This window comes from Arachis stenosperma, chromosome 7, assembly GCF_014773155.1.
Source record: "Arachis stenosperma cultivar V10309 chromosome 7, arast.V10309.gnm1.PFL2, whole genome shotgun sequence".
NCBI lineage: Eukaryota > Viridiplantae > Streptophyta > Magnoliopsida > Fabales > Fabaceae > Arachis > Arachis stenosperma.
The window spans coordinates 71764554-71783691 of NC_080383.1; the positions used below are offsets into that span (position 1 = coordinate 71764554).

General features: G+C 33.3%; 1 protein-coding gene across 1 annotated transcript; it reads right to left on the minus strand.

Moving 5' to 3' along the window:
* Positions 1-3249: 3249 nt before the first annotated feature.
* Positions 3250-5098, minus strand: LOC130939908 (uncharacterized). Its single transcript, XM_057867975.1, has 2 exons — positions 3820-5098; positions 3250-3713 (listed from the first exon to the last, which is right to left on the minus strand). The coding sequence occupies exons 1-2, from the start codon at positions 5096-5098 to the stop codon at positions 3250-3252; spliced, it is 1743 nt and encodes a 580-aa protein (XP_057723958.1).
* Between the last annotated feature and the right edge of the window lie 14040 nt (positions 5099-19138).

The window sequence follows — 19138 nt, forward strand, 5'->3', positions numbered from 1 at the left end:
TTCGAACTTATCAAAGAAGATGGAGTTCGAATTTTGCATTAAGGAATAGTGTTAGTCCATAAATAGAGGGATGTGAGAAGAAGGGAAGTAATTTTCGAAAATTAGGTAAAAGATTTTAAAAACATTTTGAAAAACACTAGTTAATTTTCGAAAACTAAGAGTGGGAAAGAGATCAAGTGATTTTTGAAAAAGATTTTGAAATTAGAAATCAAAAAGATTTGATTGAAAACTATTTTGAAAAAGATGTGGTTAAGAAGATATGATTGGTTTTTTAAAAAGATGTGATTGAGAAGATATGATTTGAAAAACATTTTAAAAAGATTTGATTTTAAAAATTAATGACTTGCCTAACAAGAAAAGATATGATTCAAACATTAAACCTTTCTCAACAGAAAAGGCAATAAAATTGAAATGTTCAATCAAATCATTAATTGTTAGCAAGTATCTTTGAAAAAGGAAAGAAATTGATTTTGAAAAAGATTTGATTGAAAAGATTTGATTTGAAAAAGATTTGATTTTGAAAAACTTTGAAAACTTGAAAAAAAATTGATTTGAAAAACAAAATCTTCCCCCTTGTGCCATCCTGGCGTTAAACGCCCAGAATGGTGCACATTCTGGTGTTTAACGCCCAAAACTATACCCTTTTGGGCGTTAAACGCCCAACCAGGCACCCTGGCTGGCGTTTAAACGCCAGTCTGTCCTTCTTCACTGGGCGTTTTGAACGCCCAGCTTTTTCTGTATAATTCCTCTGCTGTATGTTCTGAATCTTCAATTCTCTGTATTATTGACTTGAAAAGACACAAATTAAAAATATTTTTGGATTTTTAATAATGAGGAATAATCAAAATGCAACTAAAATCAAATAACAATGCATGCAAGACACCAAACTTAGCAGTTTGTATATTATTGACACTAACAAAATGAGAATGCACAACAAAACACTCAAGTCAATAGAATTCAAAGATCAAAACAAGGAAATCATCAAGAATTACTTGAAGATCCTTAAGACACATGAATGAATGCATGCAATTGACACCAAACTTAAGATGAGACACTAGACTCAAACAAGAAACATAAAATATTTTTGGTTTTTATGATTTTGAAAATTTTTTTTTTGTGCTTTTTTTCGAAAATTATATGAAAAGAAAATAAAGGTATCAAAATTCTTAATGAGAATTCCAGGAATCATGCAATATTAGTCTAAAGCTTTAGTCTAAAGGAATTAGACATAGCTAGCCAAGCTTCAGCAGAACATTGCATTCAAGAGCTAAATTGATGAAGATCAATCAGCTTTGGTGATCATAAGAACATCACCTTGAAACACTAGAATTCATTCTTAAAAACTCTGAAGAAAAATACCTAATCTAAGCAACAAGATGAACCGTCAGTTGTCCATACACAAACAATCCCCGGCAACGGCGCCAAAAACTTGGTGCACGAAATTGTGATCACTACTTTTACATAAAACAATCCCCTGGTAATGAATCCAAAAACTTGGTACTCAATACCATGGCATAAACACAACTTCGCACAACTAACCAGCAAGTGCACTGGGTCGTCCAAGTAATACCTTACGCGAGTAAGGGTCGATCCCACGGAGATTGTTGCTATGAAGCAAGCTATGGTCACCTTGTAAATCTCAGTCAGGCAGACTCAAATGGGTATAGTGATAAACGAATAAAGCATAAAGATAAAGATAGAGATACTTATGTATATCATTGGTGAGAGCTTCAGATAAGCGCATGAAGATGCCTTCCCTTCCGTCTCTCTGCTTTCCTACTGTCTTCATCCAATCCTTCTTACTCCTTTCCATGGCAAGCTCATGTAGGGTTTCACCGTTGTCAGTGGCTACCTCCCATCCTCTCAGTGAAAATGTCGCCTATGCTCTGTCACAGCATGGGTAATCAGCTGTCGGTTCTCGGTCAGGCCAGAATAAAATCCATCGATCCTTTTGCGTCTGTCACTAACGCCCCGCCTGCTAGGAGTTTGAAGCACGTCACAGTCATTCAATCATTGAATCCTACTCAGAATAGCACAGACAAGGTTAGACCTTCCGGATTCTCTTGAATGCTGCCATCAGTTCTCGCCTATACCACGAAGACTCTGATCTCACGGAATGGCTGGCTCGTTTGTCAGGCGAGCACTCGGTTGTCAGGCGATCAACCATGCATCGTGTATCAGGAATCCAAGAGATAAACACTAGAGCCTTTGATTGCTTGTAGAACAGAAGTGGTTGTCAGTCACCTTGTTCATGAGTGAGAATGATGATGAGTGTCACGGATCATCACATTCATCAAGTTGAAGAACAAGTGATATCTTGGACAAAGAACAAGCGGATTTGAATAGAAGAACAATAGTAATTGCATTAATACTTGAGGTACAGCAGAGCTCCACACCTTAATCTATGGTGTGTAGAAACTCCACCGTTGAAAATACATAAGAACAAAAGTGATCATTGGTTTCGGCCCCAGAGAGGGAACCAGAAGAACCAAGATGAAAATACAATAGTAAAAGGTCCTACTTATAGAAAACTAGTAGCCTAAGGTGTACAAAGATGAGTAAATGACATAAAAATCCACTTCCGGGCCCACTTGGTGTGTGCTTGGGCTGAGCAATGAAGCATTTTCGTGTAGAGACTCTTCTTGGAGTTAAACGCTAGCTTTGGTGCCAGTTCCGGCGTTTAACTCCCATTTAGGTGCCAGTTCCGGCGTTTAACGCTGGAATTTCTGAGGGTGACTTTGAACGCCGGTTTGGGCCATCAAATCTTGGGCAAAGTATGGACTATCATATATTGCTGGAAAGCCCAGGATGTCTACTTTTCAACGCCGTTGAGAGCGCGCTAATTGGGCTTCTTTAGCTCCAGAAAATCCACTTCGAGTGCAGGGAGGTCAGAATCCAACAGCATCTGCAGTCCTTTTGAGTCTCTGGATCAGATTTTTGCTCAGATCCCTCAATTTCAGCCAGAAAATACCTGAAATCACAAAAAAACACACAAACTCATAGTAAAGTCCAGAAAAGTGAATTTTAACTAAAAACTAATAAAAATATACTAAAAACTAACTAAATCATACTAAAAACATACTAAAAACAATGCCAAAAAGCGTATAAATTATCCGCTCATCAACATGTATCTCTCAATCGGATACATCCATCGAAACTGGATGGGACCAACTAACCTTAATTCATTAGCTAAATGAATAGGCAAATGAACCATTATATCAAAAAAGGTAGGGGAAAAATCCTCTCCAACTAGCACAAAGTCTCTACAATCTCTGACTCTAAACCATTAATCTCTTCTAAAGAGATTTCCTTTTGACATAGCCGACGAAAAAAGGAACACAAGCGAACTAGAGGAACAGCAACATGATCTGGAAGAATGCTCTTGATTGGTATTTGCAACAGGTAATGCAACATGAAGTGAGCATCATGAGTCTTGTAACCATAAAGCTTTCTCTCTTCTTGTTGTACACAACGAGAAATGTTTGAAGCACTTCCATCAAGCAATTTTGTTTTCTTCAAAACACCGCAAAAAATGGATTTCTCGCCTTTGGTCATGGAGAAGCATGCTCTAGCAAGTTTAATTCTTTTGCCATCCTTTGTATTTATTGGGTGAAGATTCTTTCGAATGCCCATCTCTTTAAGATCATAACGAGCCTTTGCATGATCTTTTGTCTTTCCAGGAATATCCAATAAGGTACCAATTATACTGTCGACTATGTTTTTTTTCGATATGCATTACATCAAGGTTGTGCATGAGCATACAATGCTGCCAATATGGTAACTCAAAAAATATTGATCTTTTTTTCTATTGGCCATTACTTTTGCTTTGCGTCTTCCCAAGGGCATTATCTATTGACTTTAGCATATCTAGAACCTCTTCACCTGTTAACATTCGTGGTGGATCCCTGAATTCTGTTTTTCCATTAAAAGATCTCTTGTTAGACCTCCATGCATGATCAACTGGCAAAAATCTCCTATGGTCCATGTAAACTGCCTTTTGGCTATGTTTCAAGTAACAAAAAGAAGTATCATGGTTACAACAAGGGCAAGCTAGCTTCCCTTTCGTACTCCAACCGGACAACATCGCATACGCAGGAAAATCATTGATTGTCCAAAGAAGTGCATCATGCATTTGAAAGGTTTCTCCCTTAAAAGAATCATATGTATCTATTCCTGACACCCATAGCTCCTTCAGCTCTTCCATCAATGGTTGTAAAAAAATATCAGTATTATTTCCTAGTGAACAAGGTCCAGGTATGAGTAAAGAGAGCATGCAGTATTCTGACTTCATGGACATCCAAGAGGGGAAATTGTACACCATTAAGACAACTGGCCATGTGCTATATGACACGTTCATAGTTCGAAAAGGATTAAAACCATCACTTGCAAAACCAAGGCTCAAGTTGTGAAGTTCTTTTGAAAAGTTTAGGTACCGAGTGTCCAAGTTCTTCCATGCTTGGCCATCAGCAAGGTGCCTTATGCAACCGTCTTTCAAACGCTGCTTATCATGCCACCTCAATGCCTCTGCTGTGTTTGGGCACATAAAAAGCCTTTTAAGCCTTGGTATTAAAGAAAAGTATCTTAAGGTCTTTACAGCAACCTTATGAACTTTATTCGGAAGCGCAAAGTCATCTTCGTTGCCTTCCATAGTAGGAGTCTGATTATATCGAGACTCTCTACAGATATGGAAAACTGAGTCATTTATGTACTCATTCCAATACAGCATGTAGTCATTAGGACATGCATCAATATTTTCATAGTCAAGACCCAAGTCTTTAACCATATTCTTAGCTTTATTAGAAGAAGTGGGAATGTTCAAATCAGTTATAGCTTCTTTCAATAACTCCAAGAGGGAGGTAAAAGATGTGTTACTCCAACCATGCAGACACTTCAAGTGGTAAAGACGAATGATAAATGATAGTCTCGAAAATCCAATAGTACAATTCGGATATAATTCTAGACCTGCTTCATCTACCAGCTTATAAAATCTCTTCGCATCTTCATTCAACCCGTTGTTTTCCTCTTCAAGATTTGTCATATTTCCGAATGCATCACGCAGCAACCCATCAATATCATCAACGCCCCCTCGATCATCCATGTCACTATCTACAACTGTTGGGATTACTGATTCCCCATGATTAATCCATCGTTTATAACCTTCGACAAACCCATAGCAAATAAGATGCTCATATACGTCTTCTCGTTCACACCAATAAGTGTTTCTACACTTTGCACATGGACATTGGATTTTTTTTCCAACCGGTTTTCCAATTACTCGTTCTCAAATCTTGGTAAATCCATCCAATCTTTTGACAAAACATGATTAAACCTAAGAATGCAAATATCTGAACTTACTAAACATGATCTAATAGGTCAATTATAGTGACAATCTAGCTACCATATATCCGCTTACTACGCTAGTTAAATGTGCTATCAAATTATTATATATGGCAATTATGAGATAAACTTACTGCTTAGTTCCTTCATTTAGAGATGCCATATGAAGTTGTTATAAACGGTGCCGAGCAACTACTCAATTTTTGTTGTCTTTACCAGTACGAAAAAATTATCCTGTACACAAAATAAAGTCAAAATAATCAAGTTCAGAAAGGGAATACCAAATAATGCCCAATTTTAAGTTCCTATATTAATGTACATTTTTTTTTGCACTTATTAAGTTAACTTTTTTTATTAACATGGGTTTGCATCTAAAATAGGCAGAATAATTCCCATTAGTGTTCCATGATCTTAATATATACATAATATAGAGTAACAGTGCTAAGTGCTAACTAATAATGCAGTGTAATAATGGGGAATAAGGTTGAGCTTTAAATTACCGAGTCAATGTTACAAAACTGACGAGCTCAAAGGGACAGATTAGACTTCAGAAACCAAAAACATCGTCACTTTGTGGAGGTATAGTCGTATAGACTCATGAAATAGACCTGTGAACAAGAATTTTCTATACATGATTTAAAAAATTTTCTATACAGTAGCATAACAAATAATCACCCCTAAATTAATTCAAACCAGCAGCATAACAAAATCACTAATCACAAATCACGAATCACTTATCACAAATTCAAAATTCAAAACACTCAGTGCCATAAGTCCATAACAAAACAACAACTTAATAAGTCACCAATCAACATTTTATTATTACTTTATTTATTTTGTGTAAACTATCTATTAGAGTGTACTTTTCTACTATGGCTAAAACTCAATAAAACAAATAAAAACTTCACATAAATATAAACAACAGATAGAAGGAGTCGAACCATAATACTACGACATGAACAATTGAAAGCAGAAATTTATATCCCTTTCTGTACATAAGAAAGAAAATTAAAGACCACAATCCTTATAAATCATTAGTTTGTTAAGTGTTAGGCTTAGTAGTTGAAGAAACATAATAACAACATACTAGTTATGGTCACATTAAGGCAAGTAAGCAACAATTCCACAAAACTGTTAAGTTAAAATCAGTATAATACCATGACCATAGTTCTACTTATTCTTCACTTCTATGATCTGACTATTTAAATAAGAAAACTCCCTTCAAACAAGATTTTGAAATTCACTTTTACCTACAGCCAAATCCATATCTCAAAATTAATCAACCTTTGGCACACTAATACACATTCAATTGAAGAATAACCTTATTCAAATACACAAAAACCACCTTATTGATTTAACACTTTATTAAGCACTCTGGTTGGCAGAATATTATAATACACAATTTGATAGAAGACTCAATATGGTTTACTAAAAATTAAATAAATGTTAAAAAAAATCTAACCATCAACAGAAATTATCAACAATATCAGTGACTATAATACCAAAATTTCATTGAGCATGAATTCAAAGTTTTTGCAATGCAAAACCCCATAAACCTTAAAATTGAAGACGAAAAAGGAATAAAACCTAGAAAGAAACATACCATATGGTTACGAAAAATAAATTAAGAAAATCTAAAACGGAAAAGGGAAACGACGTACCAAGCAGCACCAAGATCTGAGACACCGAAGGAGACGCCGTAGATGAAGATGATGTGCTGAGCTTTCTGGATTTTGCAAAACAGGGAAGAGAAAGAAGAGACCGTGCTGAGGAGCTTGGGACGGCGGCAGCAATGGGGGGCTAGGGTTATGAATTGGGGAAAGAAAGAAGGCCAGGGGGGATTTCAATTTCCTTCAGTTCTTGTTCACCGTGTTACGAGTAGGTTTAGAAAATGAGTGTTTAATTTTTTTAAATTAAGATAATAAAATTGATATATTATATAAATTACAAATTTTGTAATAATGAGCCTTTTACTTTTATTTTTTACAGAATTATTTTATCCAACATACCAAGAATTAATTTATCCTACGCATTTAAATAAACGAACAAAATTAACCACTCAAATAATTTAAATTAATTATGATATGATGAATCTTTCATTTTAATATTCTACAATTATTTTAATAAGTTTTAAATCATTTTTTAATTTAAAATTATCAATAGTATTCAACCTAATTTTATATTTATAAAATTAGATTTAAAATTTTAATATTTAAAGTAAATTATATAAAATTATTATTAGTTTTTAATTATTAAAATTTTTTAATTTTAAAAAGAAAAAATATTTAAAATAATAAAAAATACATAAAAATCTTAATTAATTAAAACTCAAGTGATTAAAACTGTGACCATAGACCACTTTAGGTCACCCCCAAAACCGTAACCATAAACCATTTTAAGCCACACTTCTGAAAAACCGTAACCATAGATCTTTTTTTATCACTGTAAAAAACCGTGACCATAGACACCTTTAGGTCACCCCTAAAACCGTGACCATAGACCTTTTTAGGCCATCCTTCTGAAAAATCGTGACTATAGACCCTTTTTGGTCACTGTAAAAAACCATGACCATAGACACCTTTAGGTCACCCCCAAAACCGTGACCATAGACACTTTTAGGCCACCCCCAAAACCGTGACCATAGGCCCCTTTAGGTCACCCCCCAAAACTATGACCATAGACACTTTTAGGTAACCCTTTTTAAAAACCGTGACCATAACCCCTTTTTGGTTACTATAAAAAACCGTGACCATAGACACCTTTAGGCCACCCCCTAAAACCGTGATCATAGACCCTTTTAGGCCCCCCAAAACTATGACCATAGACCCCTTTAGGTTACCCCCTAAAACCGTGACCATAGACCCTTTTAGGTCACTCTTTTTTGAAAAACCGTGACCATAGCCCCTTTTTGGTCACTATAAAAAACCGTGACCATAGACCCCTTTAGGTTACTCCCAAAATCGTGACCATAGACCCTTTTAGGCCACCTCCTAAAACCGTGACCATAGACCCCTTGAGGCCACCTCCCAAAACCGTGACCATAGACCCTTTTAGGTCATCCTTTTTTGAAAAACCGTGACCATAGACCCCTTTAGGTCTCCCCTCAAAACCGTGACCATATATTCTTTTAGGCCACTTTTTTTTAAAAAACCGTGACCATAGGTACTTTATGGTCACCCTTTCCAAAAAAACCGTGACCCAAAAAACTGTGACCATAGACCCAAAATGTTGTAGTGTGAAATGTCTTGTGTATACAAATGAAAATGGAGAACTTGTCAAGGAAGTCTGCTCAAATTTCCTGTGTAAGGATCAATAGTTTGAGTTTTTAATGTTTCTATATGTGTTCTTAATGAAATTCAGGTTTAAATTTTAGCCTTTCTTTTTAGAACTTATGTTGTTATTTATTCAGGTGACTTGAAACCAGGAGCTAAAGTAAAGATTACTGGACCTATGGGAAAAGAAATGTTTAAGCCAAAAGATCCCAATGCTACTATCATCATGGTACATCATTATTTTAATTCAAAAATGCAGTGCTTGATGATCCCTTTATTTACACATCCTTGCTGTTGTTTTGAGTTTCATAGTTGATTATGCAAATTTTTTCTATGCAGTTGGCAATTGGGACTGGAATTGCTCCATTTTGTTCGTTTTTATGAAAAATGTTCTTCGAGAAGCACGATGATTATAAGGTAAGTGAGCCACAAAAACAAATTAAAATTAAATCCGATGCCTAGACAGTGAAAATGACGATGTAAATATATTGTATGTATATGCTCAAAGTCTATGATGCTGTCCAATTTTATTCCAACTAAATGGAAATGCTTAATTCTATCTTTGTGGATATTTTAAGAATTATCAACTATACTTAGCTAGTAAGCATAGGCAAAATAAAGCATTTGTTGCTTTAGAAACACGAAAAATTTAATATACTAAATATGTTTGTATCTGCTGGTTTTATTTGATAGTACAATGTAGTCCTTTATTTACTAGTTTTATCTGCTGAAGACCATGTGCCAAGTTTCACCAGATGCATCATCCCCAATGATATATGATTTTATGTGACAAGCACACTTGCACATGAAGTTTAAATTCTTTTAGTTATATAATAGTGGAAGAGCAGTGTTTTTCATTCTTTTTGCCTTCTAAACTTTCAGGATGATTTGCTCAAGGGTTAGGAGTCGGACAAAGTAGATGTCACCTTACTCCCAGAAGAGCTGGAATCGCTGGGTAATGTCTTATCTACAAATTTTTTTTCTAATTTATTTTTTGGTGTCTTAATTTTGTTGGCTATGTTAACTTTGTTTTTCCAAAGTGGAAAAGTATGATTTATTACTTATGTTGGAACTATACAGGTATGAAGAAGCAAGGAAAGAAGAGAGGACATGTAATCAGCGTGAAGATTACAGTGACATGGTTGCAGAGGTATGTAACTTTCAGCCTTCAAAATTATTCTTATAGTGTTTCTCATTGGAATTTGACAATTTTTGCCTTTTTTTCTTTATGATTCTTTCTCCATTTCTTTGGTACATACAAAACAATTCGATTATCTTCTCTTACTCAAGACTACCTCTTTCTCTGAACAATTCAATCCGCTAATAGAGTGTCATCTTTGGGGACCTCTTGCTACCTCAAATTTTATCCAATTCTTCTCAATAATACTATCTGGATATTCCACTTGTGACAAATTATCACTAGTTATAAATCACTTTTTTAGCTTTTTCATCAAATTAAACCTAATTCCACTACGATCACAGTTTAGGTACCTATTGCTTTGATCAGAAAAGGAATTAACAAAATCTCCACTACTACTATTCACAACTGGTTAGGGGCTAGCTGGCTTATCAAAATCCATTGGTGAATATGTGTTCTTCAATTCATTTCTTAAACATGAATTCACCCACCTCAGGTATGCAAGCTCCTCAACCTCATTTAATATTCTCTATCCTTAGTTGTCAATTAGAATTGAATTAAATCATAGATGATAAATGATGAATTATTATTAAATTCATTCAAAATGCTAAAAAATGAATTATCCACTATGAAACACAAATACTTCATTTTTACTTGTGTGTGTGTGTTGTCTCTATGTATGCATCTCATATTTGTGCAACATAAATCATCCAAAATAGAGGATGGTTACCTTTAAAGATTTGGCAAGACAAGACAACTGATATTCAAGAGAAGAGAACCTGTAATGAGACTTCTCTTCTGCATCTGCAGCTCCATATTGACCCTCCTCAACTCAACAACCTGGCCTTAAGCTCAAGATCCTGCATTGAACTATCCTTTTTCTTTTTAACCACCAGTTCATCACTCTCAGAAGAGACACAGGTCAATGTAGCAAGTTGCTCAGAAAGGTCATGTTTTTCTTATTCCAATAATGCTACCTTCTTCACAAGCTCATCAACCTTAGCATGATATTCATTTGAGTAATTAAGTTGTTGTACCGGTTATCCAGTGAAGCATGTTGTTTCTTCTCAACATAGACTTGTAGTATTTGTGTTGTTTAAATTTGTATTATATGTTATTACTTTTCAAGAAAAATTTGTGTATAAATATTTTATTTTATAGTAATTAATTTTAGTATATTTATATTATGTACAATAATAATTATTATTGGTAAAAATAATTTAAAATTAAAAAATAGGTTGTTATTTCTAAAAGAATGAGTATAATTAAAAAAGTCTTAAGATTTTAACAGCAATAGTAATGACAACTAAAAGTGAATAACATTACAATTTTAGAATTATTTTCAGTGACTATATAAATTGCTGATAAAATAGGTTTTAGCGGTAATAGTAATAGCCACTAAAAGTGAATAACATTGCAATCTTAGAATTATTTTTTGGTGTTCATATGCATATAAATTGCTAAGAAAATGGCCGCTAAAAATTATATATTTTTTGCGGCCATTAAAAAGGTATTTACCGGCAAATGTTATAATTGTCGCTAAAACCTTTTAGTGACAAAGCATAAGATGGCTAATGCCTAATTGCCGGTAAATGTATTGACGACTACTTTTATTGCTGCTAAAAGCAAAATAAATGGCCACTAAAAGTAATTTTTTTTCCTAGTGAATTGGTACGATGAGAAGGTAGAACTTGTTTTGGAGGATACCCAGATGAGGAAAGCTGGGCTGTGTAGTGAGATAGGAAAGCTTGTTCTGTGAAATAGGTATAGGTATGCAATTGAGTTGTTTGAGATTTTGGAGCTTGAATGTGGTGGTAGATATGCTGGTTCTAGTACTTATGATGTTTTGACGAATGTTTGTGTTGGTTTGAGATACATCAGAGGGGTTAAAAAGGTGTTTAATTTTATGATTAGTAGTGGGTTTGAGTTTGATTTGTATATGATGAATAGGGTGTTGTATACGCATGTTAGATGTGGTTTGAAATGGGAATCGTCGAAGCTGTTCAATAATATGCCAAAGAGAGATAAGGTCTCATGGAAAATGATGATTGGTGGGAGGAGTTTAATGATCGCAGTCCTCATACTTTATTTACCACGGTCAAGGTAGCTGTCAGGTTAGCTCTTATTTATGTGGGAAGACAAATTTAAATTCATTCATGCACTTTGAAGATGATAGTTTTGTGTCTTGTTTAATTAAGAGATTCATTTCATCTTATGTGGTGTTGTAGTGCTAGCTATTGTTGTTGTGTTTTGACTTTTGAGATCAATTCAAGTAGGTATCCTTTAAATATGGTACAATATTCAACCTTTTATTACAATAATTTAAAAAAATAAAACAAACACATCTAAAAATTATGAATAGATTTAGTGTTTTTTTAAAATTAAATACATATTTAAAATACAAACTAAATGAAATAGAAATTTAAAGTTTAAATTTTAAATTTCTGTTTCAGATTTAATATATTTAATTATTAATATATTACAATTTAAATACACATACAAATAAATTAATTAAAATTCAAAATTTCAGATTTTAAAATTCTAAAATAAATCTTAAATCATTTAATTATTAACTAAGCCTATACAAAATTCTGAAGGAATAAGAGAAGTCACATTCTAAAACTTAGAGGCGCGCATCGAAAACCCAAAGAAGTCATGCTCTGCCGTCGTTCATCCACGCCACCCTCCTCCTTGGCGCTCATCCTCGAGGCTGGCTTCCTCCTTGGCGCTCATCCACAATGCCGCATTCCTCTTCGTCAATGCTTCAAACACACCCAACTATCATACACTACACCACTGTCTATGTCCGCCACTTTATTTTGAAGCAAAGTATGGAGTATTATACATTGCTCGAAAGCTCTGGAAGTCAGCTTTCCATAGGCGTTAAGAACGCTCTATTTGGACTTCTGTAGCTCCAAAAAAGCTCTTTTGAGTGCAAGGAGGTCAGATGCAAACAGCATCTGTAGTGCTTTCTCTGTCTTTGAATCAAACTTTTGCTCTAACTCCTCAATTTCAGCCAGAAAATACCTGAAATTGCACAAAAACACAAAAACTCATAGTAGAATCCAAAAATATGAATTTAACACTAAAACCTATGAAAACTTAATAAAATTTAAATAAAACTTGCTAAAAACTATATGAAAATGATGCCAAAAAGCGTATAAAATATCCGCTCATCATGTGTCAAACACTGTTGAGCTAACAAAAAGAGCAGAAGAGGTAGTATACAGGAGGGCCAATAGGAGAAACAAGAAAATATAACACTGTTCAAATATAATTAGCTATCAAAATGGACATAATTTTTGCTCTTTAATCTAGGATGTCATCTCTTTATTTTTCATGTTGTACTCAATTAGCCATATTTATTTTGCTATATTTATCTTTTTCTTAATTATTCATTCCTTGTGCATAAATTATACTTGGTTATAGTAGGTAAAATTTTTTGCAAATGCCAACTAGATTGATTTTCAACACATCCAAAATAATTTTTCTTCTTCATCTCTTGCATAATATAAGAAATTGTGTACAGAATTTGAGTAGTATGTATGTACTTCAACACCGTAAAAAGTTGTGTTCATAATATACTAGATGTTTGAAAACTAAAATGGGTAGAATTCAATTTACGAAATTTGAGATGAGTATAAAACTAAACTGGATTCAATTTAATACTGGTACAATTCAATTTACTTATTTTATTTTTTTACTCATATTTGATTCTTGAAAATTATATATAAGAAAAAACCTTGAGACCTACTGTCATCTAAAGGACTTTTTACGTGACTTTTTTAGTTCCACAATTTATTAGTCATTTAATTGAGAGAGAAAGAATTTTTGCAGTTTCATTCAAATATAATTAATTATCAAAATAGACATATTTTGTTCTTTAATCTAGGATGTCTCTCTTTATTTTTTATGTTGTTAGGATACTCAATTAACCTTAAATATTTTGCTATGTTTATCTTTTTGTTAATTATTCATTCATTGTGCATAAATTACACTTGGTTATAGCAAGTAAAATTTTTTCCAAACGCTAACTAGATTGACTTGCAACACATCGAAAATAATATTCCATCTTGAAAAATGGTTCCTGCATACATCTAAAACTCATTCATTTGAACCAATGAACCTAGCCTTTACAACTATTAAGTAATATAACACAAGTAAGGTTCTCTATGTTAATTAAACAAATTGCTATTTAAAAAATGAGTAACATACTCTAGCTTTTTACGACACATCAAAAAGAATATTTTAGCTCTACAAAAAAGAAATAGAACACATCCAAAATTTATATGTACAAATAAAATTGTCAACAAATAGAAAATAAAAATCAGGATGCACTCCAATATGAAATTGGGATTTAGAATATGTAAATGCCGGAGCTGCTATTGCATGTGTTTCCTATAGTCATTATTCCTATAAGAATGCGCCTACAAACAAATACAACAAACTAATATTAACAAAGAATGAATGAATACAACTTAATATATAAATAAAAAATTCTCTGAGGAAAAAATCTTACATGAATAAAAGGGTTCTGGAATGAATTCAACAATGTTGTAAATCCAACTGAGCTTAGGGAATTCATTTGCGTATTTGTGGCATGATGAAAATGATCAGAGATACAAGAAAAGGTGTTGTCGGTAAAACAATCTTCTTCAATAGGAACAAAATCCTGCATCCATACATGAACGATATTTAAATTACAGAATACAAAACTTATAACACACTCTCCAGAAATAAACACTAAAATAAACCTTAGGGTGTTTACTAGCAGTAATGCGTCTCTTGGTGGCCTTATTTAAATGTTTGTCTCCTTCAATAGCTGCAACTTCCTGTACATATGAAAATATCTTAAATTCAACAGGCTAAACACTTGAAAAATATAAACAGAGAAAGATAATTGTGTAAACCATGGCCGTCATAACTAACCTTTGAATGTTTACTACTAGCTCGACATTTCTTAGTAGCCTTCTTAATTTTCCAGTCCATATCCGCCTCGAGTCTCTTGAAGCTTGGATGCCCCCTAGGTGCCACATGAGGAGGACTCCGCAGAGCATTTAATCGATCAGGACACTCACTTATGCGTACGCTTTCTGAATGTTTTGCCCAATGTTCGCTAAGTCCCATTTTAGCACTCGCAAAAGCGGAACGCAATATATCAGCCTCCTCCTTGTCATGCACAAAGTCCTGAGCCACATTGTAGAAGTCAACACACAGTCCCCTAAATATATTCATGTTTTCATCAGAGCGCCGTGAGTCATAACTACTTCTAATATGGGTGTGCTTGCGATAAACATTCTTGCTCCACCGAGATAGTATATAGGACGAGTTCACCTTGTCAACCCTACAATGGGATAAAACCGATAGGACATGGAAATAGAGGATACCATATGATTCAAACCTAAAGCAGTTGCACCTAACCTGGTGCAAAATAGGACAAAACACAACTTCATACTCGCTATAAACAGACATCCCCTTTACTATCTTCTATTGAGTCACTTTATAGAAGTATTGGTTGTTCTTCACTACCCTTGGAGACAGGTTGTAGTCGCACTTTTTGATAAATTCGGCTTGAACATCGCAAAATATGAAGTTGGTGTACTCATATTAGAACTGCTTCTCAATAGGAGTGTTTGATACACATGAGATCAGGTCCCTATTGTCTGCTGCATCGCATTCCAACTCCTGTTGTTCCTTATCTTCAAGACAATTGCCATATTGGTACACATATTGAATTAAGCTGCTCCTACACGTTAGGTACTTATCAAAGAAAGTATGCATGCTTTCACTCTATTATGTACTCCTCATGTCAGTCCAAAATTTGTGCTCTAGAAAAACAAGGACCCATATATTGCGAATATGATAAATACTGCATTTTGAAACACATATTTGCTATTAAAATACTCACATATGTTGTGACACTAAACCTGTATGAAAGGATATTTATCATAAGTTCATTTCTTTCACAAAATCTTGTCAACAATTAAAACGACAAATAAACAGACCAATCAAGTTTTGAATGTGTATTCATACCATTGAGCCAGTTGTTGTCATGAAGGGTGTACTCTTCAATGAAGTCATACCATGAACTTTCAAATGATTCTCACGAACGAGACTCCTAAATAATCTCGTTCATTGTAGCTCTAATTTCTTCATATCGGCTCAATCGTCAAAGTTTATGTGGTATCTTCTTCATGATGTGCCAAATGCGCAATCTATGCCTGGTGTTTGGCATGACATTTTGAATGGCTGCTGTCATGTCCCCGCACTGGTCAGTTAAGATGTCATCTGGTGTTTTTTCCATAGATTTTACAAATGTTTGCATGAGCCATTCAAAGGATTCAATATCTTCATTGCCCAATAGAGCACACTCGAAAAGACATGACCTTCTATGGTGATTGACGCCTATAAATGCTGCAACTGGCATCTCAAACCTATAAAAAACACCAACACATAGGACAATCAGTGAGCTTGTAAGTTAATGAATCCTTAAAAAAATAAACCAAGAAAAATAAGTTACTTGTTGAACTTGTATGTGGTGTCAAATGACACCACGTCACCAAAGTACTCGTAAGCAGCTCTTAATTGAGCATCCACCCAAAATACATGCTTGAGACTATTGTCACTATAGACATAAATATCATAAAAGAAATTTGAGTTCTGCTCTTTCATCCTCGTAAAATAGTCCAGCATCTCTTGCGCATCAGTATCATCTCCATGGATTCGGAGTTTACCAGATATATAATTTCTAACATCCTTCTCCAGAAATTTCATATTAGAATGACCACCAGCTTCATTAGCAAGCGCCTGAAAAGTCTTCGAAGGTTGTATACCAGCCTGGTCGTTGCACTCAATGACATCCTTAACGTGCATGGAGAGTTTCCTATTTTTCTTAAACATCCATGACAAACTGGGATCACACCGGTACATGTGAGCTAATTCTACCTTCGACAGTCTCCATTGTCCAAGCTCTTTGTCAAGTTTCACATAGATGCGAGCTTTATAGTATACAAATGAGACTATGTTTGACCTTTGGATTGCCGGATTCTTCTTTGTTCGGTATCCATCTCTATTGCACTGTATGGATTGGTTAATAGGTGTCCTTCCATTCTTGTCGAAGTTAATGTTTCTTATATGAGACTCGAATCCCACTTTATTGGCATAGTTGTAGTAAAATTGGCGTGCTTCTTCGAGGGTTCCAAATAGCATTCCCACTTTTGAAATCTTCTTGTCAGAAATAGTGGGATGAATTATGACCTAAAAAAACAAAACATAATGACAAAGATTGTGGCACAAGAATGACAAAATAATATACGTATACATATATATTTATAGTGTCATTGCTCGGATATTTGGATGTGTTTATAGGAATATATTAAAATATAACATATAATTAGCATGCAAGTCAAAAAGTCGGCCATAAATATCAGAAGAATAAATTATTACATTATCAAAAATTTTAAAAGAAAAAATGTCAACTACCTCAGTCGTGCACTCAGTCTCTGTAGAAGAACTGTTTGAACTATTATATATATTTGTATCGTCCATATCAATATGGTTATCAAATGAGTCAATTTCTTCTGACGACAGCTGCGTGTTCAAGTCTATCACAAATGCTAGGTTGATGCCCTAAGATTATAAATAAAATTATGGTCATCATAATATTAGGAAAAGAAAAAATTGTAATTGATTAAAATATATACAAATTAATAACTAGATATTCATATTGGTTAAACATTTTGGATTAGTAAGACCAAAGAAAAAAAAAACACATCTTGGATTAGTTTAGGACCGAAACCGATAGCAATAGTTAAAGGTTTTGTTTTTGTATGGAATGTAATAATTTAACTAATTTATCAATCCATTGGCATTAACAACAGTGTGGTATGGATAATAATAAATATTTGTCATAAAAACTAACCAATTAATTTAAAAAAATTTGTATATCCTAAAATCAAAACTTAAACAACCAAAATATATCTATTTATTTACATATTAATTACGATCTATTTAACAATCTATCTATCTACTTATACTTAATACAGTAAAACTATATTTATCTTTAAATTATTTTCTTGTGTTTATAGCATTTGAATAAGAAAGCATATAGGTGTGTTTTCACCGCACCGAACATATGCATGTTGATACGTATTATGTCAAATAATAATAAAATGAGATACGACATTTTATTGTAGAATTTTATATTTATTTGATAAATTTTTGGATGTGTTCTAAAAATATTTTGAGTACGATTGTATTATTTTGTATGTGTAATAAACTTACGGAATAAACTAATTTTAACCATTACCTAAAATACCAAACAATAACATCAATAAAAAAAATTAAAATGAATAAATATTAATGCTCAAACAAGTAATAAATCTAATTAATACTATGATAATATATGTTAGATATATTTTTATTCATAAGATCTAAAAAACTTAAATTAATTGTTGATTTTAATAATTTTGAAAACATTAATGTTCAAATAAGTAACAAAAAACATCTAACTAATAATTAAATAATAGATATTAAATGCATTTTATCGAATAAAAAATTAAAAGATTAATTGTATTATTGACATTTATATTTAAATTCTAGAATTTTATGATTTGGATGTGTTTCAAAAATATTTTGATTTTCTGTGCTTCTTTACTCAAACTAATTAAGTACAAATTACTTTATTTGTAACAACTCTATTATTAAAATCAAATAAGATCAACCTTATTGTAATTAAATAAAGATAGATTATTATGTTTATTTTTAAATATAATTAAAGACGTTGGACATAATATTTCTTAACAAACTAGAATAAAATAAATAAAAATACAAAATAGATTATCACATAAACAATGGGACAAATAATAATAATAATAATAATAATAATAATAATAATAATAATAATAATAATAATAATAATAAGATGAAGAAGGTGCTACCTGGCTTTACCGATGAAGACGTTCTGGTTGAGCTCCAAGACGAGAAGGTGCTTCCATGTTATCGCTGTTAAGAATGTAACCTAAAAAAAAAGAAGAAGGAACTGTGTTTCTTATATGAAGTAACATAAAAGAAGGAAGAAAATAATAACTAACTATGAAGTGGGTAGGGATATTTTCTTAGAGGTATAGTGCTCTGTTAGAGTTAAAAGTATTCTGTTAGGATTTTCTCAAACGAAGCCTCTATGCCATCAAGGCTTATAGTGATCAAGGTGATTAGCTTTCCACTCTTTTCTTGTGAGCATCTGGTTGACCAAGTCTTTTTCATGAAACTCTGTATGCCAGAAACAAGGAACACTAAAGACCAACATGGGGAATCAAGTGAAGAGGAATTAGAGGAGATTGTCTTTTTGGAGGAAGAAGATATATCAAAAGGTGTGAATGCTTGCACTAAC

Excerpts from the sequence above, each read along its gene's own strand:
- LOC130939908 (XM_057867975.1), bottom strand. The coding sequence starts at position 5,098 with ATGGATGATCGAGGGGGCGTTGATGATATTGATGGGTTGCTGCGTGAT. Across the intron at positions 3,714-3,819 it reads TGGGAAGACGCAAAGCAAAA|TCGACAGTATAATTGGTACC; the intron begins GTAATGGCCAAT and ends AAAAAAACATAG.